At 35.3% G+C, this 26,164-nt stretch overlaps 1 protein-coding gene across 1 annotated transcript in view; it reads left to right on the top strand.

The window, feature by feature from the left end:
- The window catches only part of LOC121167618 (transcription factor SOX-6-like), a gene marked incomplete at its 3' end in the record, with an annotated part of 317,078 nt that overhangs the window by 10,103 nt on the left and 280,811 nt on the right, over window positions 1–26,164 (top strand). The window contains exons 2-3 of the mRNA XM_040997162.1: window positions 4,759–4,999; window positions 25,147–25,354. Of these exons, the coding sequence (XP_040853096.1) occupies window positions 4,759–4,999; window positions 25,147–25,354 (449 nt within the window). The remainder of the gene's footprint in view (window positions 1–4,758; window positions 5,000–25,146; window positions 25,355–26,164) is intronic.

Below are 26,164 nucleotides of genomic sequence, written 5' to 3'. Positions count from 1 at the left end.
GGCTGGAGTCCTTTGTAGGGGTTCTTGGGTATTGTGCTTTTTGGCAGCTGAACATAAGTGTTACTCATGTTTCCTCAAATGAGAGGCACTGTGTTGTATTTTTGGAAAATTAGTTGTTTATTTCTCACATTAGATCAAGTGCAGCATTAAATTAACAATGGAGTATTTGACTGAACTAATACTACCGTGATAGCCTGAGACCAAACAGCAAAAATATGTTTGAGTGTTGTCTTCACCCATCTATTTTTTTCTTTAAGTAAACGAACTATAAAATTGATGCTTTATGTAAAAAAAGGGGGGAGGGCTTATTTTGAATAATTATCACACACCTAGAAGGTGAATGCCATTTTATAATGGTCATAAACATAATGAAAATATTTGTAAAGTATTATATTGATGAATTTGGCACATCTTTCAGATAGTTACATAAATTCTAAGTGATAATTTTCAGAGAATTTTTCCAAGCAGAATTTAAAAAAAATATATGATGTTGTTAAAGAACAGAGTAAAGTTACTGTGTAAGTTTGCAAGGCCCTAAATAGTCAGATTCTGTACTTTTGTTTTCCAGTAAAATAACTATCACCCTGTTGTATTTATTTTTACTGGCCTTCCAGAGAATATTATTGATTATTGGAAGCTTAATCCAACAAGGTTTTCTTCCAAATCCTAACCCCATAGTTCTTCCCAATGTCTTCCTATTGTAGAATCTCAGTTAACCTGTTGAGTATAGACATTTCAAGCTCAAGAAACATATGATGGTAAGTTAGTTTTATGTGTCACAAAGATACTTAATTTTCCTTGGGGGTTTTACTTGATGATAGCTATGCCCCAGAAATCTATCTTGTTTAACCAATGTGATAAGTTGACAATGTAGTTTTCCACTCTGATTATAATGTACTCTGTGTAGTCAATACACTGGTACCATGTGAGTGTAATTTCCTCTTTTATTTTATCTCCAATGCACTGTATTATAAATAAACAGTTAAAAAAAACACCAAACAAATCTGTTGCATCTCCTTTTAAGATTGTACCACTGTAGACACTTGTTCTAGTAAAGTAGAATTGGGCGCATTTGATTGCATTTAAATTTTTCATGCTTCAGCAGTTTGGCTGGGAGCACAGTAAAGAAAAATCCCATGAGCGAGGATAGTTTAGAATAATAGAACTTGATTTTGTGTATTATAGCGGCAACATTTGCGCTGCTTTAGTTAGGGTTGTGTCAGCACTTCCATTATAAACCCCTGTTTTCAGGGGGTATAACTAGGGGATTTTTTTTAATACAAATTAAAAAAACAATTCATTTGAATGATTTTTAAGTCATAATAGTGCAAAAATAAAACAAAGTAAAGTCACATGGAAATTGACCATTTTCATGAGGATTTTTTTTTTTGCTTATATGTAGAAACAGCTTTAATAAGGTGTTATTCTGATATACTGGAGGATTGTGAAAGTTATAATAATGGAAAGTTACTTATAAGTATTAAAAATAAGTGTAAGTGTTCTGTAGGACTTTTGAAATTTTTAAAAGAAAGGTATGATTGATTTGTAAGTTTCTAAATCAGAGAAGCTATTGTGTAGTGGTTATTTAGTAAAGGCATAAGAAAGAAGTTTTTGTAGCTTGTAGAACACAGCTTATTTGGTCTGGAAAAATCTCTTAAAAGAAATGAATGAATGAAGATGTAATCATTAAATCAAAGGATTATTTAATAAAGCAATTGTGTACATAAGCCAGTGAATTGAATCTAATAATCAATGAATCTAAGGTTTATTAATAAACTGAGCACTAAAAATAATTTGTGCACATTTTACTGACAATGAGAAACCTGAAAAAAATCCAACAATTTTATCAAAAGGAAATGTTTAAGAAAATATTTTGCTAACAGAACAGCAAATCATTTTATCCTGCGTACAACATCATTGAGGTCCCTAATAATGCATATGTAAGACATTAAACAAAATATGACATGGGAAAGTATTTTTAGAACAGAAAAATTTTAATTCCTTTGCTAAAGCAACAGATATCCAAGTTGACTGTGCCTTCCTCCTTGGTCATGAGCCATTGTTGTCTTACCACCCCCTGCTTATTTTCCTTAATCATGGTGTGAACTGAGGATGAACAGTCAGCTTTAACATTGTGATTTGCCTGACAGGCTCCCTTTTACTTGCAACCCTGATATGCATTTGAATTTGTAGGTGCAAAATAAGAGACAAATTGTGTGATTTCATAAATAGGTGGCTTTCCTGAATGGTCACTGGAGGAATCACCAGAAGACTGTTGATGAAGTGGAGGTGAAGCCTTTCCTCACTAATTGTATTCAGCGTGTAATTTCCAAACTTCCCTCTGAATTTTGATTTTCAATTAACACTCCCCATTTGAAGATAATTTTCTATTTAATATAATTGCAGGAAATCATTTATTGGTTGATTAAGACCGAGGACCCAGTCTTCCTTAAGAAAACACTCTTACAAACCAGCCTTTAAACTCAACTCATAGCTTTGGACAGATTTAGTTTATTTTTACAGCTGCATAGTTGTGTTTAATTAGGATTGTGCACTATTGTTCACTGGTGCAGTTTATGGTTGAAATTGCTCTTAAGAGACTTCTTTCACTTTGGTTTTGTGTCATGATTAATTTATATGAAAGCAACAATCACAGATAATGCTATTGGAAGGAGCCAATTCACTTTATTATAAGAGGATGTTGTTGAGAGAGCTAAATTCACCCTGAGTTTTGGATTATGGCTTTCAATCGTATTTAACTGTTTTAAAAAAAACAACAGTAGATTTATTCTTTTTTAAAAAAAACATGAATGATTACATTAGTGGTACTGTCATTATCCTGAATTATGAGAACACGCTTAGTGTTGTGGTAAACTCTTGTTTTACTGTCATACTTATGGGTCCAGAAATGTAACCTTAACATTATTCTTGTAAGAAGCACACCTTATTGTAAGTTTCTGTGATTGTATTTATTTGTCCATTTGCTAATATTGGCAGAAATTGGCCAAGAATATCTGGTCATTGCTGTTGTATTCTTTAGAAGATTAAATTTCTTTTTCCTCAAAGAAAATAGAGACATTCTTTCAGTACTCCTTTACCCTATTTTATTTTCTGGCATCATATGCATTAGGTGAAATTGTATTTGTAGAATGATTATTGGAAGTAGGTGTCAGCATTTTAATATGTTTCAAAGCACTTCAAAAGCCCATAATACTTTTATTTAGAACTGTGCATAATTAGATTAGCTGATCTTATATTAATTTTTTTTCACTGTAAGATACTAAATCTGAGCCCCCTCATTAATTGTGAGAAATTTAGCATTAGCTGTTAAATCCTATGTGAAACATGGGCTGCTACATAAAAACTACTGTTTAAATTGGAATTAACTTAATTATTTTTCTTGCACTTGATATTTCCTTCACTGCAATATTCATGAAAGCATGTGACAGATTTGTAAATTTAACTGTTAATATCAGATTTCTAGACCCTTTAATCAGTATTTATTTGTCTGTAGAAACAGTACTAGCAAGTTAATGATTTGCTAATTTGAAAAATGCTCATGTGGTTTCCTATGTTAACTGATTTGTGCATTTAAAAAAATGGTATGAAATCAATTAATGTTAAAGAGCAATTATGGTGGGGATTTTATTTCTTTCATTACACAGCAGTTTTAGAACTAAAGATACAATAAAGCAAAAATAATAAGAAGTTTATTTTTTAAATATTGAATTGTTTCTTCTTCAAGTTACAATGATTTTTTTCTAAGAATTTTCTGAAAAATTTATCCTCAATAAAGTAACATTTTAAAAGTTTTGAAATTCTATTTAATAATCATGATATATTGATTTTGCACCTATTGGAAGCACAGAATGTAGACCTTGTCATGTAAAATATTGTCTGATTTTTGTGGAGTCTAGTGAATATCCAGTGTTATTTCGTGAGGGCTTTAAGTATGCACTGAAGATGGTTTACCGTTTTCAGGATAATTACATCATATCATGACAGTACATTCTCAGATGAACCAGAGGTATAGTTATTTCAGATACTCAGTTCAAATGCAGTAAAATTTCCTGAAACCTAACGTAACATTAGTCACTCAAACAGTGTCACATGTTGCAGTATTTGACAAATCTTAAAGGTCTTGTAAAATCTTCAAATGGACAGGTAGTAAATTTTAGGATTAGAACCACAATACAAAGTAAATCCTGAGAAATCAGGCCCAGATTCGCCGAAAACTTTTGTTAGGATTATTTGCCATCCTGATTGTACTTTCCTACATAGACTTTTTTTCATTTGTTCCAAATAAGCTGTAAGACATATTTGGAAATTAAGCTTTCATATCATCTTGTGAATCAGCTCTTTTTCAGTTTTCATGCATTTTTTTCCATTGCTAACCATTAACCTAATTGTTCTCAAGAAGTTTATAATCTGAGAAGACTGGAAGAAATATATATATATATATATACCCTGTACAATAGGAAAACTTGTTCCACAAAAATTTCCATTTGTCAATTATTAAGAGAGAAAAATATACAGCAATTGCTGGAAAGTGTTTTTCTGAGTTAATCACACACACACATACATATTGAGGTGCAGATGCGCAAAAAGCTGCTTTTAGTTGGTAATAGACTATACATGTTTCTAAAGTTGAAGACTTTTCCTTTTCCCCAAATTAGTCAAATGCAAGAGAGGGTTTGTGTTTGCTGTTGTTGATGATGGTGGTCCTCTTCATCCACAATGTTCTCCCTTCTTCTGCAGGAGAATGTCTTCCAAGCAAGCCACCTCTCCATTTGCCTGTGCAGCTGATGGAGAGGAAGCGATGACCCAGGATTTGACCTCAAGGGAAAAGGAAGAGGGTAGTGATCAACATGTGGCTCCCCATCTGCCTCTGCACCCCATAATGCACAACAAACCTCACTCTGAGGAGCTCCCAACACTTGTCAATACCATTCAACAAGATGCTGACTGGGACAGCGTTCTGTCATCTCAGCAAAGGATGGTGAGCTTTTAAAAATGCCTCTGATGCTGTGTGTATTATTATATCCTTATTATAAATTAGTGTTTTAGCAAAAACTGATAATACATGGCATTGGAGTTATTGAGTTCTGATTGAGATAATTACTAATATACCAGGAAACTTGTGCAAAATATCTTGAACTCCATGATTGATTTTTCCATAATACACATTTATGTGAACTTTTTGAACACTGGAAAGCATGAATTTAAAATTTTTTCCACTAAAATGTACTTTGTTAAATTCCATTTTTTGTGAATTTTCCAAAGCATCATTGCACTAGTAAGCAGGATAATTTAAAAAATAGTCTCTGGTGTAGTTTATTGGTATTATTAGGTCAACATCAAATGCAGGTATATGTAGTAGGTTAGCAGTCATTCCCTGTTAAAGTCTATCTCTAATGGTCAAAACAGAAACCATTCTAATTTTTAGCATCTAAAAGAGTAAAAATACTTAATATACTTTAAACTTGTTTTGCATTTGGCTAATCAAGTGAAGAATATTTTGAGTAAATCAGGAAGAAATTAATGCCAAAATAACATTTAAAATATATTTACTGTTAAAATGTATATTCAAATGCTTACTCTGTATTTAATATTGCAGAGACTAAACACAATAATTTATGGAAACAGCCATTGTTCTTTTCCCGATGTCTTTGTAGATGTGACTAGTCTCTGTGATAGTTGGGTGACAAATAAGAAACTGGAAAAGAAATAAAATGTTTCTATAGCATTTTTAAAAATTCACTTTATTTGTTTGAAAGATATTTATCGTGAGAGAGGAGGAGATAGAACCATTCTCTCTTTGTTAATAATTCACTCCTCAAGTGGCTGCAGTGGGCAGGGCTGGGCCAGGCCTAAGCCCGAGCCTGGTATAGCATGTGGCACATGCCTTAGTACCCAGACTGTCTTCCACTGCTTTTCCTGGCACATTTGCAAGGAGCTAGATTGAAATTGGAGCAGCTCACACAGAATGTTGGTGTTTCAGGCAATGACTTAACCCACTAAATCATAACTCTGCCCCCACACTCTTTTTTTTTTTTTTAAGATTTATTTATTTGATAGGGAAAGGGAGGTGAAGGAGGAATGAGTTGAGGTAGAGGGGAAAGGATATCTTCCTTCTCCAAATAGCCACAACTATAGAGAGGTTGAAGCCAGGGGTCAGAAACCTCATCTGGCTTCCCACAATAGTGACAGGGACCCAAATATTTGGGCTATTGTCTTCTGCCTCCAAGACACACGACAGGAACTAGGTTGGAGACACAGAAGATGGAACTTGAGCAGGTTCCCTGTTAGGGGATGTTGGCTTTCAAGTGGTGGCATAAATTGTTATGCCACAATACCCATTCCAATTTTAGTTTTGAAGGAAATCAACATTGAGTAATTCAGTACATGTGAAGGTTATTTTCCATGAGCAGTGAGAAGGGAGAGATACAATAAAGGAAGACGTAGGTGTGTTTTTCTGGCTGAACTTAAGTTATCCATTTTACATCTGCAAGTTAGCAAGGGTAAGTTAGATCTTAAGTCCTGCTTATTGGCAAGATTATGGGGCTATATTTAATTTCAACAAGTATTTATTGAGTACCTTCTCTATGTCAAGTATTCAAGTGGATGTTGACTGTATAGTAATGAACAAAACTGACATAATTTAAATCTCCAGGGAATTTATAGTCCAGCAGAAGGAATAGAAACTTAGTGAGTATACCCAAAAGTACATTTATAATTAAAATTGTGGCATATAATATTAAGCAAAAATAATAGAATGCCATGTACAAATGTATTGAGAAAAACCTGATTTAGAATGGATGGTGAGTAATGTCCTTTCTGAGCTAAGGGTAATAGCAACTAGCCAGGTAGAGTGGAATAAATAGTAAAACTACAGAGGGAAGAGAATGTATCAAGTATTTGAGGTGAGAAAAATATAGCTTAATTTTAGGAAATCAAAGATGATCTTTGTGCCTGGAATATAATGAGTGAGGATGCAATTTTGTATCAGATGTGATTGGCGAGATGGGCAGGAACTATATCAAACAAGGCTTTGGAGATAATATTATGGAGGTAAGATTTTATCTAAGTGCAGTGAAAAGCCTTTGAAGGGTTTAAGAACATTTCAAACTTAATTCTGACTGTGGTGACATGGATGGATTGGAGGGAAATAAGAGTGGAAGACGGAAGATCTTTTGGGAATCTGTTTCAGAAGTCTAAGTGAAAGATAACAGCAGTTTGGATTAGTGTGGAGTAAGAGAAGATAGAGAAAAGGGATGAGTCAAGATGTGTTTTGGCTTTTATGCCAAACATAGTCATGGACAAATTGAAATAACTGGACTGGAAAATATTGGATGGAGGCATAAATAATAGCTCGAATTCCCAAACTTTCTTTTAACCTCACTTTGCGTATTTTTCATGATAAAATTATTTTGTTTTTATCATGTCATGTGCCAAGTTGCTTTGATAAATTGCTCTCAAATTTTTATGATCCAGGATTTTGTCAGAAAACATGTAATAATTTGCTTACCAAGTTTATGTTAAATGTGATTTATGGTAGTATAGAAGAGTTTAAAGTTACAAATATGTTATAATTGGTACAAAAGAAATCATACTTGCTAGAAATGTTTTCAAACTTTTTGTTCTCTTTTGATATCAGGCTTTGATTTCCAGTGGAGCCTTTGTATATTCTGAATGTCTGGAAGCCAAAATATTTTGTTTTAACTCCCACTCTATAGTATTTCCCAGCTGTGTACTTATATGGTGTAATAAAAGGATTTAACAAATGAGAAATAGCAGCTGCATTTGGAAATTCCCTTTGTGCTGCCTTTCACTCAATAGATGCAATAATGTGTAACAACTATAACATCAGACCTGCAAGGTCTTATGCTGCAAGTATCATATCACCAAACAATTTTTCTTTTATGGGAAAAAAAGTCTGCAGGATTTTAGGTCTGAGCAGACCTGCTAACCTACATTTAGTGTGTATGTGACTCTCTCTCTCTCTTTCTGTGTGTGTGTTGGAATAGAAGACTGAGTCTAATATGGAATTTAATAATCATTTTGTTTCTTTTTACCTAAAACAAATAAAGGAGGAGCCAAAAGCCTGAGATAAAGAGATATTTATAGTTCTCTTTAATTGTTCATATTCTTTACTTCCTTATTTACTGTAATTGAACACTATGACATAATTCTGGAGTAATAAAATTTTAAAGAAAATCTGAAACACAGAGACAATTTTATCAACACCTATTCCATTTCCATTGTTTTTTACTCTGTGGTGGACAGTTAGAGATAAATCCCTAACATTTTTTATCTTCTACATTCAGAAATGGTTTTACTTTAAAGTGTCAAGACCACGGAGGAGCATTTATGTAGGGGTGGGTAAAGATAAAGCAAAAAAGTTCTACTAAATCCCACTTCCTGGTTAGAAAAGAGTATCTTTAAATGTTGCAATTCTGATTATTTTTAGGTTGCTGTCTGACAAAATATGTGATCAGATAGCTTCAAAGAAGGAAAAGAATCCATTATGGCATAAGCAAAAAACAACAGAAAACTTTTGAGATAAAAATTTAAAAGTGTAGGCTCTCATTTTAACTATAATAATTTACATTGTGGAAACCACATTGTTGAGTTTTACATCTCAAGTGAGATGCATTTGAAGACTGACAAGTTAGTGTAATAGTCTCCTTTCAATGGTCTGGCATTAATCTTGTCATCAAGGCGCCAATATGCCAAGACTTTTTTGTAGAGAAATATTGACACAATCCACTGAAATATGTTTTGATTTTCACTAGAGCCATTTCATTAAGCAAAAATTCATTTTTATGAAAAATGTGTAGTATTTCATTTTTATGTTAATAAACATAGAGTAAATTTTTGTGGTAATGTTTATTATTCTGTCTATGATAAATACTACCTGCTAAAGATTGCACCTGTCTATATGTTGTTAGTGAATTTGTTTGTGAATGCATAACTTTTGGGTGCAAATTAGCTATTATTGCAGATTGTTAAGAAGAGATATTCCCACCATTTTGTACTTTTTCTTTCTTACATTGTTTAGAGTGTACTGGTTACTTGACTAACTAGGGTTCACTAAGTTCCAGGTCCAGGAAATACCTGTGAACAATACAGATAAAATGCTGCTGTTGTGAAGTGGTGTGGAAGACACTAAAGATGCCTATTGTTTTGCAGATTGAAACAATTTCAGGCAGTGATAAATTCTATGAAGAAAGTTAAATGAAGTGTGGCAGAGAATGACTAGGCAGGTTATGGATTTTTTTTAAAAGATTTATTTTTTATTATTTTTATATTGGAAAGGCGGATTTATAGAGAGGAGAGACAGAGAGGAAGATCTTCCATCCGATGATTCACTCCCCAAGTGAGCGCAATGGGCCCATACTATGCCGATCCGAAGCCAGGAGCCTCTTCCGGGTCTCCCACACGGGTGCAGGTTCCCAAAGCTTTGGGCCGTCCTCGACTGCTTTCCCAGGCCACAGGCAGGGAGCTGGAAGGGAAGCGGGGCTGCCGGGATTAGAACCGGCGTCCATATGGGATCCCGGGCGTGCTAGGCGAGGACCTTTAACCACTTGTGCCACCGCGCCGGGCCCGATTTTTCTTTTTTGAGGAAGTGATTGTAGAACTGAAATTTGGATAGAAAGAAAGAGTCTTTCTTTGGGAATAGACCTTACCCAAAAGCCTTTTGATTGGAGTGTTTGAGCAACAGAAAACAGTAGGATGGTTTGTCAGAGAGAGAATGGTGTGTCGGGGGCCGGAGGGGCTGGGGAATCCGAGAAGCAGTTAGATAGCATATATTATGCAGTCTGTCATAGCTTCAAGAGGTTTTCATACTCCATTTCAGGTGCAGGCAGAAGCCATTGGAAATTTTTAAAACAAGAGAGAAACGTGATTTAATTTCTTTCATAAGATCACATTGCCTTCTGTGTAGAAAATGGACTATGGGTGATAACATCAGACATAGGGACACTTGTTAGGAAACTATTGCAGTGAGATGAGTGACGAGTTTGGTGATTGTTGAATGGAAGAGTGCATAGTTAGGGAGGTAATATGTTGGTGACTTCTCAGAGATTTTGAAGATGCACACAGAATATGATAAAGATTATTTTAAGTCATATGCACGTGGGCGGTCAGTAAAAATGGATAATAAATGAGATTGCTGAGGACAATGTGGAGGAAAACTGAGGGGGAAGAAACAGACATGTTACTGGTCCAGAGAATGGCTTCAGGCCAGAGACACATGCTTTTTGCTTAAGAGACAACTGTAGATGGCTTCTGTGCTAGGCCACGAAAATGTGGGTTGGGAAAAGTATCTCTTACAAGGTACAGAAAGCGCCAATAAGATTGTATGTGAGCCCTTAATGCTCACATACACAAGTACTTACATGTAGGTTTATTTTGAGACACTGAAAATCTTCAAAAATTCATAAAAGTATTATGAAAAAAATCTAAAAAATCTTGACAGCAAAATTAACTTGCCTTATTTCCATATTTTTCTTCACAATCCTTTTAGACAAAAAAATGATATTGTATGTGTCTGACTTTTCTTTTTTTTTTTTTTTAAAGCAGATTTCCTTATTTATTTGAAAGTCAGAGTTACAAAGAAAGGGAGAGACAGAAAGTTCAAAATTTTCTATCTACTGGGCAACTCCCCAGATGGACAGAATGCTTTGCTGTGGGCCAAGCCAGTGCTGGGCCTCCATGTGGGTGACAGGGCCAGCTTCTGCTGCTTTTCCCAGACATTTAGCAAGGAGATGATTCAGAGGCAGAACAGCCAGGACATGAACTGGCATCTGTATGGAATGCCTATGTCACAGCTTTACATGGTATGCCACAGTGCCAGCCTCTGCATCTAGCTTTTAACTACTAGTCTAACTAGAAGCCACATTGGACCATCAGTCCCAGAATATCTGAACTCCTTCCTCAAAGACCTGATTATATTCCTCTGCGAAAGTTTTAGCTTCTAGGAAAGTTTTAAATTTTTACTATAAATAGAAAATTAAGATGCCAATAATGCCCTTTCTTGTATAACTAAAAGAAAATAATAATAGGCATGTTGAGATATTCAATAAATAAGATTTGGCACAATGTTCTCTTGCTTGCAAACATTTCATTCTCTGCCTCTCTTACTTTTTGTCTAATGAGGTTGCTAATAGTCTCTGGGGTGTTTTATGTATTCTTGGAGTCATAAAATGACTGGAGTGGACTTTGGACCTTTTCTGGGAATGGAGCTGTTGTCATTGCATGATAGCATAGTCCAGGAATTTTTAGTAAGGATTTAATTCTTAGCTATGCATTATGTTATGACAGACTCTTAGAAAATTTCTCATCTTGTTGCTTTCTAAAATATTTTAAAAACTTGATTTTTTGCCAGATTTCGAAAGATTGAGTCATTTAAGATAGTAGGTAGCACCCAACTGAAACTTACTTAGTTACTTTTATTGGGACCTTCCAAAGTATGTAGGGAAACATTACTATTTGGCAAAGTTCTAATTAGTTAATCTTAATGATTAAGGTATAGTTTATGTACATCCTTTGTAGCACATGGTTGGTGTACAAAGTGACTTTAAAAAGTTCATAATAAGCAAGGTTTTAAAATTCTTGAGAAATACTTTAATTTTTAGATTTTGAAAAATCTGTCCAATTTAAGTAAAGTTCAAACCTAGGTTTTTGTTTTTAAAGTGAAAATGCTTATCTCTGCTCCTGAGTCACAGAACATGTGCTGTAGACAGTCCTTTGGGGGATTTCCTGTTTTCTACAGATCAGAAACATTGTTAGCAGGCAGCACTTCTGCCTGCTAAGAAAGTCAGTCTCAGAAATTTAATCATACATTTAAAATTTTTTATGTGTGCACAATTTGAACAAAAATACAGAACCACTTATGTTTTTGCACAAATTGGTAAATATCACTCTAAGTAATGAAAAAGACAGCTAAGTTAACATATCGATCTCCTTTATTTATTTATTTATTTAGATTGGAAAATCGAAAATACAGAGAGAAGAGACAGAGAGGAAGATCTCCTGTACGTTGATTCACTCCCCAGGTGGCAGTGGCTGCAGTTGAGCCAATCTGAACCCAGGAGCCTGGAGCCTCTTCCAGGTCTCCCACACGGATGCAGAGTCCCTAGCTTTGGACTGTCCTGTATTACTTTCCCAGGCCACAGGCAGGGAGCTGGATGGGAAGCAGGGCTGCTGGGATTAGAACCGGTGCCCACATGGGATCTTGGCACTTATAAGGCAAAGACTTTAGCCATTAGACTACCGTGCTTGCTTAATGCCTTTATATTTTTAAACACTGATTATGTGAAGTGTTCAATCCTGTTATTGAAAAGTAAGAATAGTTTTTTAAACCTTCCCAAATCTAGACATTTTTAAGTAGAAAAAAATCAATTACTGGTATGCTACTAGAAAATATCTTGGAGTTTATGAAATCAAGAAACATTTTGTCATTTTGCTTAGTTTTATCAAATATATCTTTTCATAAACACCTTTTGGAATGTTTTCATTCATAGCTGACATGTTATCAAAATCTTTACCAAAAGTAGAAACATTACCATGCTCATCAATGGTTATCTCCTCCCCTCCCGTTGAGCAAGAATGATTGGGCATGCATGCTGATTAGCATATCCAGTCATTAACATGTGATTAAGTGGGCTGCATATTGAGCACCTACCAAAACATAAAAATCCAGTATTTTGCTACGTCTGTACAAGACTTTTTGCATTTCGTTTATATTTTAACAGTTCAAGGAAAATCTTTTCCAAATTGTGTGTACAGAATGTCTTCCATGAAGTTGCATGTAACTTGTTCATTTTTGTTTTGCTTTTTCATGATGTGTTCGATCTGGTGACGTAGGTTAGCAGACTATTTAGTGTGAATTTCTTAATCAACTCTATCATTGCCATTAATGTGCAATTCACAATTTTCTTTCATGTTAAGGATGATCTTTTCTGGAAATCTACCAATATTCCCATTTTTTTTTGCTTCAGTTTTATGTAATACAATGTTTTTAAAATATTTTGTTTTCATTTCTTTGACTAATATACATTGTACATCTCATAGTGAATCTTCTCCTGTGATTTGACTTTTCCTGTAGACTATCCATATGCAAATACTCTGGTATGACCACAATGTAGCTGGGGTCTCTAGTATTTACAGACATGAGAAAATTCACTTTTTGATCATTATTTCAAATAATATTGAATATTCATAGAAAATCTAGTTTAATCTCTTCTAATATGTACACAGCAGGACTGTTGTTCTCAACTTCGTTTTTTTCAAATGCCATTTGAATCTGGGCTTAAAAAAAATAAGCGTTTTGTGAAAATTGCTTATTCTCAATCACTGGAAGCTGATCCCAGGACATTAGTTCCTTTATGATTAAAGCAAAACAACATAAAAACGTACCAGACTATATGTGGTTTTGATTGATGTACACATTTTTGTAGAATTGCTTCATGCAGTGTCTTCTTGCCTGACTTTTAAACTTATCACTAAAGCAAAATATGATGATTAAAATAAAGAAATATAGACACTTTTGGAATGCTTCCAACCAACATCTTATAGAAAATAATGTACGTGTTACATGAGGGTGCTTCAAGCCATTGTGGAAAATGGAATTTTATGCAAAATATTGAAATGCAAGGATAGGTTTTCGTAATATTTTTTTTCACGTACTTTTTGAACTCTCTCTTGTACATCATCAAGTAATTTACATGACTGATTTGAACTTTTCATGATTTAGAAGGAGAAATGCATCAGGAATAGGGTGATGATGGCTATGGTTTGCGGGATAGTACTTTGGGAGGAGGAAGCAAGGCTTGTGTTTGTGAGCTCCCTTCTTTCTTGAATTTGGACAGAGTTGCTTTCCATAGAGGAAGCTTTATCATAAAGAATTCTGCTTGTACCATTCAAATGGGGAGAAGAGACTGAAAGGGCTGTCTTAGATTGGTGCGTCAAACCACCTGGATCCAGCAGGAGAGTCTTGACTGTTCTTTCCACAAATACCCATGTTTCTTGAATGCTATTAATGATATGCCTTAATTATCATAATAAGCAAATCATCCCAAGGTTTGGGTTTCCTCTGCAATAAAAGATTTTGCTTGTTTTCCAAGGGAAATATAAATTTTCTAAGAACAACATTAAGCTATCATTCATTTTGTCAATGAAGTTTTTAATAAGAAAACGTATTTATTTTTTACAATATTAACCTTTGAAGTATTATTTTGGTGTGACTACATTCCCCTTATCCCTAGGCATTATTATTTAAGGCAAATTAAATTGAGTTCAATAGTATATCTTTGTGTAAGCCACATTCTCAAATCCTAAGTATAAGTTACAAACATTAGCTAATAAAATTTTACAATCAAGTTGAAATTAGAAATGAATATTTATGTACTTCATTTATCTTCTTTATATTTCATTAGCACCACAGAAAATGGAAAGTTTGTTTAATAAAGTAATTGAAAATTATTTTACAAACTTTTTGCTTCTTTATAATTTTGCTCTGATTTGATTCTGTTGCCAGTGTCCTACGAATACCTCAAATATCTTGTTCTCAAGTTCAACAAATTTGTGAGAGGAAATTTACCCTCATGCAAGCACATATCAATTATACTAATAGAGGAAATGAGATTAATTTACTTAGACACATGAAAAAGAAATAAAACATTTGGCAAGTAGTTTTTATTTAGGATTTTTTTCATAACTGAAATATCCAGGGTTTAGCTAATTTAATCTATGAATAAGTAAATTTTTGCTCTTGAATTTGAAGTTAATATTTGGTCTTCAGTTGTATTAATTTGTTTTGTTCCTGGCATGCTTTGGTTGAAGATGTCTCTCTCACTTTTGTTCCCTTACTCATTATTCTGTATGTAATTTTATTATAGTTTATTTTGCTTTCTGAAATTAATAGTAAGATTACAGCTTGCCTCTTCTTTTGGCTATTGTTCTCTGGATTACATAAAAGCAAATGAAATTAACAGAGAAAAATAAACGTTCACATCTTTTCTTTCCCTTCTCAGAAATAAAGCATAGAGTGGGTGATTGTAATTGAGGTCTTAATCTAAGGTTGTATAATGGCTTCAGGTAGGGGGATCAAGAGGTTTCCCTTAGAGTTTGGGGCCACTTGATGGCTGATTTAGACTTCATGCTTGCTACTTTTGACTAGGCAGTGTCATTTTGTGCCTTTTTTTTTTTTATTTTCCTGGAAATGCAAATACAACTGGATATAAGAGACAGAAGAGTGGACCAGTGCATAGATAATTGTTTCATAAGCAGTGTGGGCCAAAAGGAATCTTTCTACTTGTTTTAGTTGTAAGAACTTGATCAGAGAGATAGAGGTTTATTTACAATTTTCTAAGTTTTGAAGTGTCTCCTGCATTTGGGAAGATTCACTGATTCACTGGTAAATTTTCTAATTCAAATCCCTAATTGAAAATTTTAATCTTAACTTCTTCTTACATTAGGTAACCTTTGTTGCCTTAATTCCCTTGCCTGTAAAGTTAGAATGATAATACGTACAATGAAGAAATGACCTCATAATTACATGCATTTGACAGGAAGAGATTTGAAGGGTTTTTGTAGTACAATTCTTACTTGGTAAAGGCCAATGAAGAGAGAGATTGTTTTTATAGAATGGATTTGAGGACTCATCATATGACATACGAAGCCATCTTCTCGCCTCTGTTTCCTAGGCCACACATCATGAAAGGGCTTCACTGTTAGTAGGGTAGCACCTATGTAAGGAACAAGTAGATTTGACAAACCTTGGTTGGACTTTGGTGGTTTTTAATGTTAAAATTTATGAGATGTGAAGAACAGATACCCGGAGATATTTCTTTTTATTTAAAGTGTTCTAATTGCCTCCTTGTTGATTATAACAACAAAAATACTTTTATTAGTGTGCTTTGTGTCTCACATGGGAAGAAGACTGCAAAAGAGGGAAGTGCAAGCAGAGTGTCTAAGTTTGATCCTAGAAAATTTAATTGCCTCTGGAGAGAAGCACCATGGAGAAACTTGCTCTGGAAAATCTTATTCAACATTTCCAACTCCTACAAATCCCTGACTTTACTCCCTAATGCTTTAGTAAAAAACCAAAAAACAAAAACATGTTCTTTTTGTTCATTGTAAATGTTTTCCCTGAAATTACTAGGAAGTTAGTGGAAAGGGTTAATAGAGAGCCTATGTTCATCTCTGAAACCACTAATTTGCTGTGTAATCTTAGGAAAAGCACTTGATATTGCTTTAACTTTAATTTTCTCATCTCAAAAATAAAGGATTTGAGTTGTAATCATGAAGTGTATTACCATTTAAAATTTTTTTGATTTCAACATTGAAATTGTTTTAACCAGTTCTAGCCTAGCCGGGTAGAATTGTTTAGGTTGCATATGATATAGAGGGCATTTTGAATACTAGTAAGTGTCCAGGTAAGAATAACTGCCTGAGTTGATTGGAACATGAGCCAAACAGCAGCTGAACCTTGATATAATGTTGTGGTCTATAAGGAAATTTACTATCATGCCTCTTTTCCTTAAAGTTCCTCTTATTATAGTTTCATTACTGCTAGTCATAGAATAGAGTGACAGTGTCTTAACCTAGTATATATTGAAAAGCTATCATCCTAATGCTTTCACTAATTAGAACTATAAGTTGAAATAGATTTTAAATTCTCATGAAGGGGAATTTTGCCCACCCTGCAAAGATGGGAAGAATTCCTTTGTGAGATGGTGAATCTTTACCAGTGGAAGAGAGACCAAAAAGTCACTAGTTAGGAATAGTCTAACTAACCATCATCACCGTTGTCACCCAGTGAGCATTTGTTATATAATAGTCATTGTTTTCAGTGTTCTGTGAATTCACATAGCATTCATAACTGTATGAGGTCATTACTGCAGGTTTTCACATTTTAACTTTACAAACAAGAGAATTCAGGCAAGAAAGCTTAACTAGAGGAAGTTAAGTTTAAAAAATTTCAATTAGGGATTTGAATTAGAAAATCTTTCCAGTGAATCAGTAAATCTGTATTTTGTTGGCTGTTTTATTTATTATACTTCCTTTTTTTTTTCCGTAGGGAATTCAATTGCTGGGTGATGCTGAGTAATTTTATCTTGAAGGACCTTTGGATTTTATTTACTTACTGTAAAAGATTTATTCATTTGTTTTGAAGGCAGAGTTCCAGCGAGAAAAAGGGAGAATGAGAGAGCAAGAGAGAAAAAGAGAGATAGAGAGACAAAGAGAGAGAGATGTTTTCCATCTGCTGGTTCACTCCCCAAATGTCTGCAATGGCAAGAACTGGGCTCATTCAAAGCAAGAGCCAGGTGTTTCATTTGGGTCTTCCATGTGGGTGCAAAGGCCCAAGCACTTGAAGCATCTTCCATGACTTTCCTAGGTGCATCTGCCTTCTAGGCCAAGCGGGTTGTGTCAAGCGAGCCTCCATGTGTGCCCACTCTTCTCTTGCTCTTCCCTTTTTACCTGGCTCTCCCCTGTCCTCCATCTTGCCCCCTTCCCCTGCCCTGGCAGCCCCCTATCCTGCCACCATGGCAGGAGACGTGTTCCTTCTAGTTTTCTCTCCCTCTACCCTTGCTCCTGTTCCTAATCTGAATAAACAACCACCTAATACCTAAAAAATGTGAAATGTTGGCATTGTAGGTGATAGCTTAGCTTACTATGCCACAGTGCAAGCCCTAGGACCTTTGAATGTTGATGTTCTGATTTTGTATGTGAGGATAGTAGTGTTATTTAACTAATGGCTTTTCAGTATGCTTCTCCTGACAGTTTGCAGATGTTAATTTTTGCTGTATTTACTTGTTTAATGCTTGCTTCTATTATTCAATATCACAACGAGGCCACTTTAAAAAAGATTTTTGGCTGTGACTCTATTTCTATGAACCAAATTCACATTTTAAAATTAATTTTTAAGATATTTGTAATTATGACACAAGCAAATACTTGTGACAGATTTAGTTTCCAATGCATCCATGAATCATTTTTATTGTTATTAAGCAGATGATCACTGTAGTGACATTTTTATTCAAACATTGATATTTTGTAAACCAAATTTTTCTGTCTCATTTTTAATGAAAGTTTACTTTTTACTTGTCCATTATAGCAAGTGATCTTTTCTTTTTTTTTAAAAAAAGATTTATTTATTTTTATTAGAAAGTCAGATTTAGAGAGAGAAGGAGAGACAGAGAGAAAGATCTTCTGTCTGCTGGTTCACTCCCCAAGTCACCACAATGGCTGGAGCTGAGCCAATCTAAACCCAGGAGTCAGGAGATTCGTTCAGGTCTCCTATGCAGGGGCAGGATCCCAAGGCTGTGGACTATCCTCAGCTGTTCTCACAGGCCACAAACAAGGAGCAGGAAGGGAAGAGGAACAGTCGAGATATGAACTAGCGCCTATCTGGTATCCTGGTGCATGCAAGGCAAGGACTTTAGCCACTAGGCTACCATGTGGAGCCCAGCAAGTTATCTTTTCTTTTAACGATTCATTTTATTTATTTGAAAGGCACGGTGTAAGAGGGAGAGAGACAGAGAGACAGAGATGTTTTCCCTCTGCTTGTCCATATCAAATAGCTGCAATGGCTGGGTGCTGGGGCTGGCTACATGGGTACAAGTGCCAACCATTCTCCATTGCTTTCTCAGGTGCATTAACAGGTAGCCAGATTGGACGTGGAACAGCTGGGATATAAACCAGTGCCCATATGGATGCTGGTGCTACAGGAAATGGTTTAACCTGTGATGCCACAGTGCAGGTCCCACTTATTTAGTCAGGATTAGTCTGTTGATCATTAAAAGCAAATTCAGCATTTTCATTTATGAAGTCTTTTTAAGCCAATGTACTTTCCTTAAAAATTGTATTAGAGTAAAGCACATCTTTTTCCTTTGAGAAAGAACCTATGTGTATTAATAATTTGGTTAGCTTTTAGTATACTAAAAAGGTTAGATTTTCTTAGCAAGAATTTATTTGGCATCCACAATAGGCAAATTTTTCTGTCAGTGAATAACAGACAGCCTTGGAGGTCTTTTTTATATCATAGTTGATATAGTTTTTATTCATAAAAAGCAAAAGGGAGGATTTAGAAACCTCAGCACTGATATAAACTTATGTAAAACTTAGTAAATATTTATATATACACGCATCTTACATAATATGGCAAGAACACTTAACTGAAACTTAAAATATGTAAACAAGTAGGAGGATGTTTCTTGCTTTAGCATTTGGGTTTTTTTTTTTTGGCTGAAGTTTACTATAGGTTGGGTGCTGTTAGAAATCAGTAATAAAATTATGCTGTATTATATTAAGAAGAGCAGACTAACAGGAAGATAAAGATGTAATTGGAAAAGCTATAACTAAAATAGACAACTAACTAACTGACCAACCAAACTGATAGAAAACTGACCACATACTAGACAGTTGGAAGGAATGTTTTTCATTGTCTTGCACATGGATACAGGAAAATGTACGAAAGATTAATATTCTGTCTCTATAATTAAATTGGGCCCTGGCCGGGATGTTGATTCAGGTTATGGAGAATCCATTTCCTACTCATTTCTCTCAACTGCCATGTCTTCCATTTTTATATGGGTTTCCTCCCTATTATATATGCAAGACTCCATGCTTGACCTATGCTCCCTGAGTTTCGATTCCTGACATCCTAGCTGACATTCGCAACCCCAGCCTATTGCTCTCTTCTGTTTGCACAATGGTTGCCAATCTGCATTCTTTGTCTAGGTGTGGTTGGCAACTCAGCTGAATCAGAACAGCAGGGTACCGTGTCTGTTCCTGGACAAGAGTGGAGATGATCTATATGCAGATAGGATAAGTGGTCATTGATAGTGTTCCTAGAAAAAGCTAGTTAGAAATACTGAGGGGCTGCATTAGGAGCCAGCTTTTAATCGAATTTGTTATGGATAAGAATTGGTAATGAAGAATGTAGTGTAGTTTAGTATTTATTATCCCACGATGATGAATGAGTATTACTAAATACATCCCAGGTGGTACCAGTTGTTATCTTGACTGTATAGTTCAGAATTGGAAACTGAAACAAAGGACAATTGGACAAAGGACCTTTGAAGTCAATAATAAATGCAGCTATCATTTGCTGAGTACCTGTGTACTAGGTCTTGTACGACAGGCTTTGTACATGACTCATTTACACAGCAACTATTTAAGAACATAATTAAAACTCTATCTTATAAAAAAGCAGTGTATACTTCCTATTCACATGGCTATGGGCAAGTCTTGCTGACTCATTACAGAATAGAATGCAGTGGCATTCTACAATGCGATTTCCTGGGCTAGGTTGGAAATAGTGATCCAGCTTGCATGTGACTGTCTTGGACCCCTGAACCACCCCCATAGGAAGTCCAGCTGCTCAAAAACTAATACACTGAAAAGACGAGACCATATGGAAAGATTACAGAAATAGAGGACCATGTCCAGGAAACCCTATCTATTCCAGCCCAGAGCTCTTGAAGTGTTCCCAGGCCAGACACCACATCTGTGAGTAAAAAAGCCTTTGAGATGACTCCAACCATTGCCACGACTTAACTACAGTCTTTGAGAGATCTTGAGGCCGAACCACCCAGCACAGATGGTCCCAAATTCCTGGCCCACAGAAATTAAGTGTAGCAAAGGAGTGTTGTTGTTTAAGCACTTTCTTTTGACATGACATGTTATACAACAATAGATAAATAATATGAGCTACTTCTTGGAATTTTATGGACTAAAGTTAATAGCAAAGTATGATTTTAGCCTTGAAAGTGGTTACATCTCTCTGGAAATGTAAAAATTAACTAACTATCTAGCAACCAACTAACTAAATTTAGAAGTTAGGCAGGATTGGAATTACAATGTCATCTGTTGAGCATGACTTTTTTTTTTCTTTAGCAATCCCTTGGAATAAGTAAAGCATTGGATTTGGTGTCAGAAAACCTGTACTTAGATTTTAGCTTTTCCAGTTCTGCCTGTGACAAATGAGGGGAACTACTTACCAGAATATTGTTTTCCATCTTGCTGTAAATGAAAGTGCAGAACTTGATATTTAATTGTTGGAAACATTTTTAGGATAATACTTAGGAACAGAGTATGTCAGAGAAGAACAATGAAAGATCTGGGGAAAGAATGTTAGTTTAACCCTTTCTTGAAGATATTTGAACAACTCTGATACCATAGAGGAAGTAGACAGATATTTTATGTGTCTTTTGAGGACAAACAAAAGACAGTGTGTTCTTGTAAGTGTTCATGTGTGTTGCTCTCACAAGATACCAAACACTGGATAATTTATAGAAGTAAAATTATTTTCTCATTTTTCTGGAAGATGAGAATTCTAGAATTAAGGATCCAACATGCTCAGTGTCAGGTGACTGCAGCATCCTCTGGGGAGGATCAACATATATAATACATACATACACACACACATATATATACATATATAATCATATATAAACATATGCAAATATATGTAATTTTAGTGTCTGATATTGTGTTGTACAATGTTTCACAAATAGTCTATTTGTTCTAAATATTTTCTTAATCCTGTTATTGCTAGAATGAATTGTTAACTTTACTCTTAATTTTTTTATTTTTCTTGACTTATTTGGAAATCGTTTCAATTTAACATTTTGCAGTATATTCTGGAGGTATATGAAGCATAAGAAATGACACAACGCATTAAAACTTAAAATTTAGCTCAAGTATTGCTAATACCTTAAAAACTGTTGATGGATAATTTATTCTAGTATATTATTAAATACTGAATTGTGGTATTATTAAGTACTTCAATGTATAGTTCATGTGGGTAGCAGGATAGTAAGGCCCAATGTAGACAGGAAGTGCTTCAAGGATAAAATGGAATTTTATTTGAACTCTAAAAAGAAGGTTGGGTTCATACACAGGATAGGGCGTTGTGGCACAATGAGTATAGCTGCTGCTTGGAATGCCAAGTCTGGACTGGAATGCCTATATTTGAGTCCCACCTCCATTTTCCAACAAACTTCTTACTAATGTGCATGTTGAGAAGTAGCAGGAAGGTGGCTCAAGTACTTAGGCCCCTGCCATTCATGGAGAGACCTTGATGGATCCATGGACTCTTGGAAGCTAAGTGGTGTATACTCTGGGTGGCCATTTTCTTCACATGGTCACCTCACCATGTGGAAGTGGTTTCTGGCTATCTCCCACCAGGGAGCAGTCTGTCATTACTCTCTCTCTCCCTTAATAAGTAAAACTCCTTACTTAATCTAAAAAAGAAAAAAATTGATGCTACTGACTTCATATCATCTGTAACCTGTTGTAAATATATATATATATATATATTCCTTTCATAGAAGACTAACATTTATTAAGTTTTACAAAGTTAAAAAATGAAAGCCAGAAATGGTAGATTTCACTCTTTTGCATTTTCCTAAAGATGTTATGACTCAGTGATTTAAGCAATTCATGGCTTTATTTCCTGTCTTTATTGTTACCCCAGCATCACATTGCCAGTAGCTTCACATGGCTGTCTTTGAGAAATGGCAACTTTTCAGCCTCTTGCTCTTCGCTCAGTAGTTATGAGCCACTTTGTACAGATTATGGGGCTGAGGATAGGGTAGGCCATTGTTGCAATAAAGAACCTGTGGTTATTGTCTGTGGTCTACAATGATAGTGACCACGTTCCCAAGAGGGAAAAGCAAGGGACATAGTGAAAGAGTAACAGTGAATGAATAAAAAGAAAAGAAGCACATGAAATAACCTGAAGTTATTAGGCCAGAGAAACTCTACTAGCATCTTTAATTTCTATTTTTGAGTGATGGGAAATCTTCCTTACTTTGCTTATGGTGAATCATTTGTAGGTAACTGTACCATACACTACTTACTGTTGTGATTGGGCATTTAATCCCTTAGGTGGAGTCAGGGTTTTCTTTCTGGGATGTGAAATGAGAATAATTGCTTTTGAAAAAGAAGTAACTGAAGCATGATTGATCAAATGATGATTATTGATTCCTAAAAGTCTCAGTCAAAATGGCTTTTGCACACTTATCTCCAAGCTTTCATTTGAATAAAATGGAGAATAAATGGGCCATTCCAAGGAGCTATGCAATCACATGATTGGCATCTAAAAGGTCTTCCATGAACTACTCTACAGAATTGTTGTCAACATTAACTTAGATAACAATGGAAGGGACATATGTAGGAGCAAAGTGAAAGTTCTCTTCCTTGCTCTGCCTCCTTTAGTTTTTCCTTTTTAGTAGGTTTGAGCTGTTTTGTTCTTTGTGTTATTCTAAAAATGACATTGTGGAAAAGTTATATTTTGTTCACAATAAGTTAATAGATTTATTTTAGATATAATACACAATTGCATAATCTACCCACTTAATGTATACAATCCAATGATTTTTGTTATTGCATTCAACAGTTCATAACTCCTATCGATACTATTTTACTTCACAATTCCTCCAGTCTAGAGATAAACCTCCTTGACCCCATTCCTAGGCCTTCTCCTTCCTGCAGAATGCTAACTACCTACATTCTGTAAACCACCACCTCTGCACTGAGGGCTCAGCAAGGTACCCAAGTGCTGGACAAAAGTCATTTCACTGTATGCTCCCCATAATCCTGAAAATAAGTCTCATTCTGCCTTATGGATAACAATAATATCTGAATACCTAGCATTTATTGAGTTTAATTAACACCTCATTCAATGTATTTGGAATCTTACTCGACTCTCTTTTGCTTTTTTTCCCCCATCCTACTGGTAATGAACTGTAATTTTTATTTCATGCCTTTTTCTCTAGATTTTGAAGTTTGCTGGGCTTCTTTTTTTTTTTTTTTAAGATTTATTTCTATTATTTTTTCATTGGAAAGGCGGATATACAGAGAGGAGAGACAGAGAGGAAGATCTTTCGTCCGATGATTCACTCCCCAAGTGAGCGCAACGGGCCGATACTATGCCGATCCGGAGCCAGGAGCCTCTTCCGGGTCTCCCACGCGGGTGCAGGTTCCCAAAGCTTTGGGCCGTCCTCTGCTGCCTTCCCGGGCCACAAGCAGGGAGCTGGAAGGGAAGCGGGGCTGCCGGGATTAGAACCGGTGCCCATATGGGATCTTGGCAGGTGCAAGGCGAGGACCTTTAACCACTTGCGCCACCGCGCCGGGCCCTGGGCTTCTTTTTAAAAAGAGAGATATAGAAGCAATGAAGAATTTGAAGCTTCTGCTGAGAATCATAAAGCCTCGTGTAAATAAACAAACAAAAAAACCAAAAAAAGGCAGGGGCCTAGCATCAGTTACTGCTGGACACTTGGTCCCAATTCAGAGTTATTTAGAAAAAAAAAAGTGTATTGATTCTTACAAACTTTAAGATGTTTGCTTTTCCTTCTCAGCTGATGGCTCTAACCATTGTACCAGCTAGCTAATTTCTCTGTCCTGTGAATTACTGTTCAAATGTTCTAGTAGTAAACTTACATGTTTGTTAAAAGAAAGTTTTAAATCTGTGTGAAACCTGTTTTCCTTTATGCTAAAGTATCAGTGATGAGGACAAATACCAGAAAGGGGCTGCTGTAACTTTGGCAGGTTGTAAAGCTGAAAAAATTAATTCTCTCCACAAACCCAACAAGCAAAAAATATCTAGAGTGGTTCAATTTATGATTCTGATTTAGGTATTTTGCACATTTTCTGGTGAACACTGAATGTTAGATTCTAAGGCTAAATCCTCTGCTATTTTAATATCAAAGCCAAAGAATTTAATGTTTATGAATGTAAATATACATACATAAGTAAACTATGAGTTTTGCCTACAAAAGCACTCACTTAAAAACTGTGCTAATTAAGATGCTGACATTCATTACATGTAGACTGTTTTAACAGAAGTCAAAGTGTCCGATTTTGAATCGCTCATGCTGCTTCTAAAAAAAAACTGAACTGTCTGAATTTGCAGTTTCAGTTTAGCTCCTTTGATAACTGCTTTATTAATGTTGAGTGTTGCATAATCAGACTTACATTTTTGTCTTGCTAAGCTATTCTGTTTTATTTAAATTATTTTATTTTTCCTATTGAGTATCATCTACTGTCTTTCTGAGTTTAGAATATTTTCCACCATTGGTTTGCAAATCAAACTGTGTTCTAATGGTTTTGTTTTATTTTTTTTTTCCCTAGGAGTCAGAGAATAATAAGTTATGTTCCCTATATTCCCTCCGAAATACCTCTACCTCACCACACAAGCCTGACGAAGGGAGTCGGGACCGCGAGATAATGACCAGTGTTACTTTTGGAACTCCCGAGCGCCGCAAAGGGAGCCTTGCTGATGTGGTGGACACACTGAAACAGAAGAAGCTCGAGGAAATGACTCGGACTGAACAAGAGGGTATGTGTGCACTTAACTGTTGGGCCTTTTTTCTTCTGAAGATTTCAGCTCTTCAAAAGAAGTAAGGGCAACTTCAAGGGCCAGAGGAGTGCATAATTGGCACTAGCGAAGCCAAAGTTACTGAGTAGTTACCATGGTGATGGCAGATTGTGATCCATTAAAAGTGTTAAGCAGATAGCTCTGTTTTCCTAAAACTTTGTGTTTTTTTATTTGATTCTTATCATAACAAGTCAAGGTTTTAAACAGCCAGTATATTTCACCCTGGAAAAAAGTAGTAAGGGAATTTTCCTCAGTGTGACTTTGTCGTTTATTATCCTTTTTTTCCTTTTGGCAGACAGTGAGTATACCACCTGTTTAAAAAGTAAATAAAAAGTTTTTCTAATTATTTTAAACAGAAGAAAGTATTTGTAATTTCCTCCTCTTTGTTTTACTAAACATTATACATTTATAAGAATTCCATGCTTTTAACCTGCATGGATTGTAGAATGGGGAGTTGAAGGGCTTCACATGTTCTTAAGGCTGAATGGTCATGGGTGGGAACTTGACATGCGATTTCTGCTGCAGTTTATCACCTTCACCTCTGCTCTGCACAGGATCCTGCTCAGGTTCACCTGGGTCCTAAGAGTAGATAATAGAAGATTCTCAAATAAATCAAGTTTAAGTGATTGCATACTTCATATATGCTTTTATCTTTATGTATAGAGTTTAAGCCTTAAACTAGACAAGAAATGGCTCTGGATTTATTCTTCACATTGGAAGTTTTAAATTTGAAATTTTAAATGGGAAATTTTAAATCTGGGAAATTGAGAT

This window comes from Ochotona curzoniae, unplaced genomic scaffold, assembly GCF_017591425.1.
Source record: "Ochotona curzoniae isolate NIBS_2020 unplaced genomic scaffold, NIBS_Ocur_1.0 patch401, whole genome shotgun sequence".
NCBI classification, from domain to species: Eukaryota; Metazoa; Chordata; class Mammalia; order Lagomorpha; family Ochotonidae; genus Ochotona; species Ochotona curzoniae.
The sequence above is the reverse complement of the archived record's forward strand: the minus strand, read 5'-3'. Positions and strand labels throughout refer to the sequence as shown.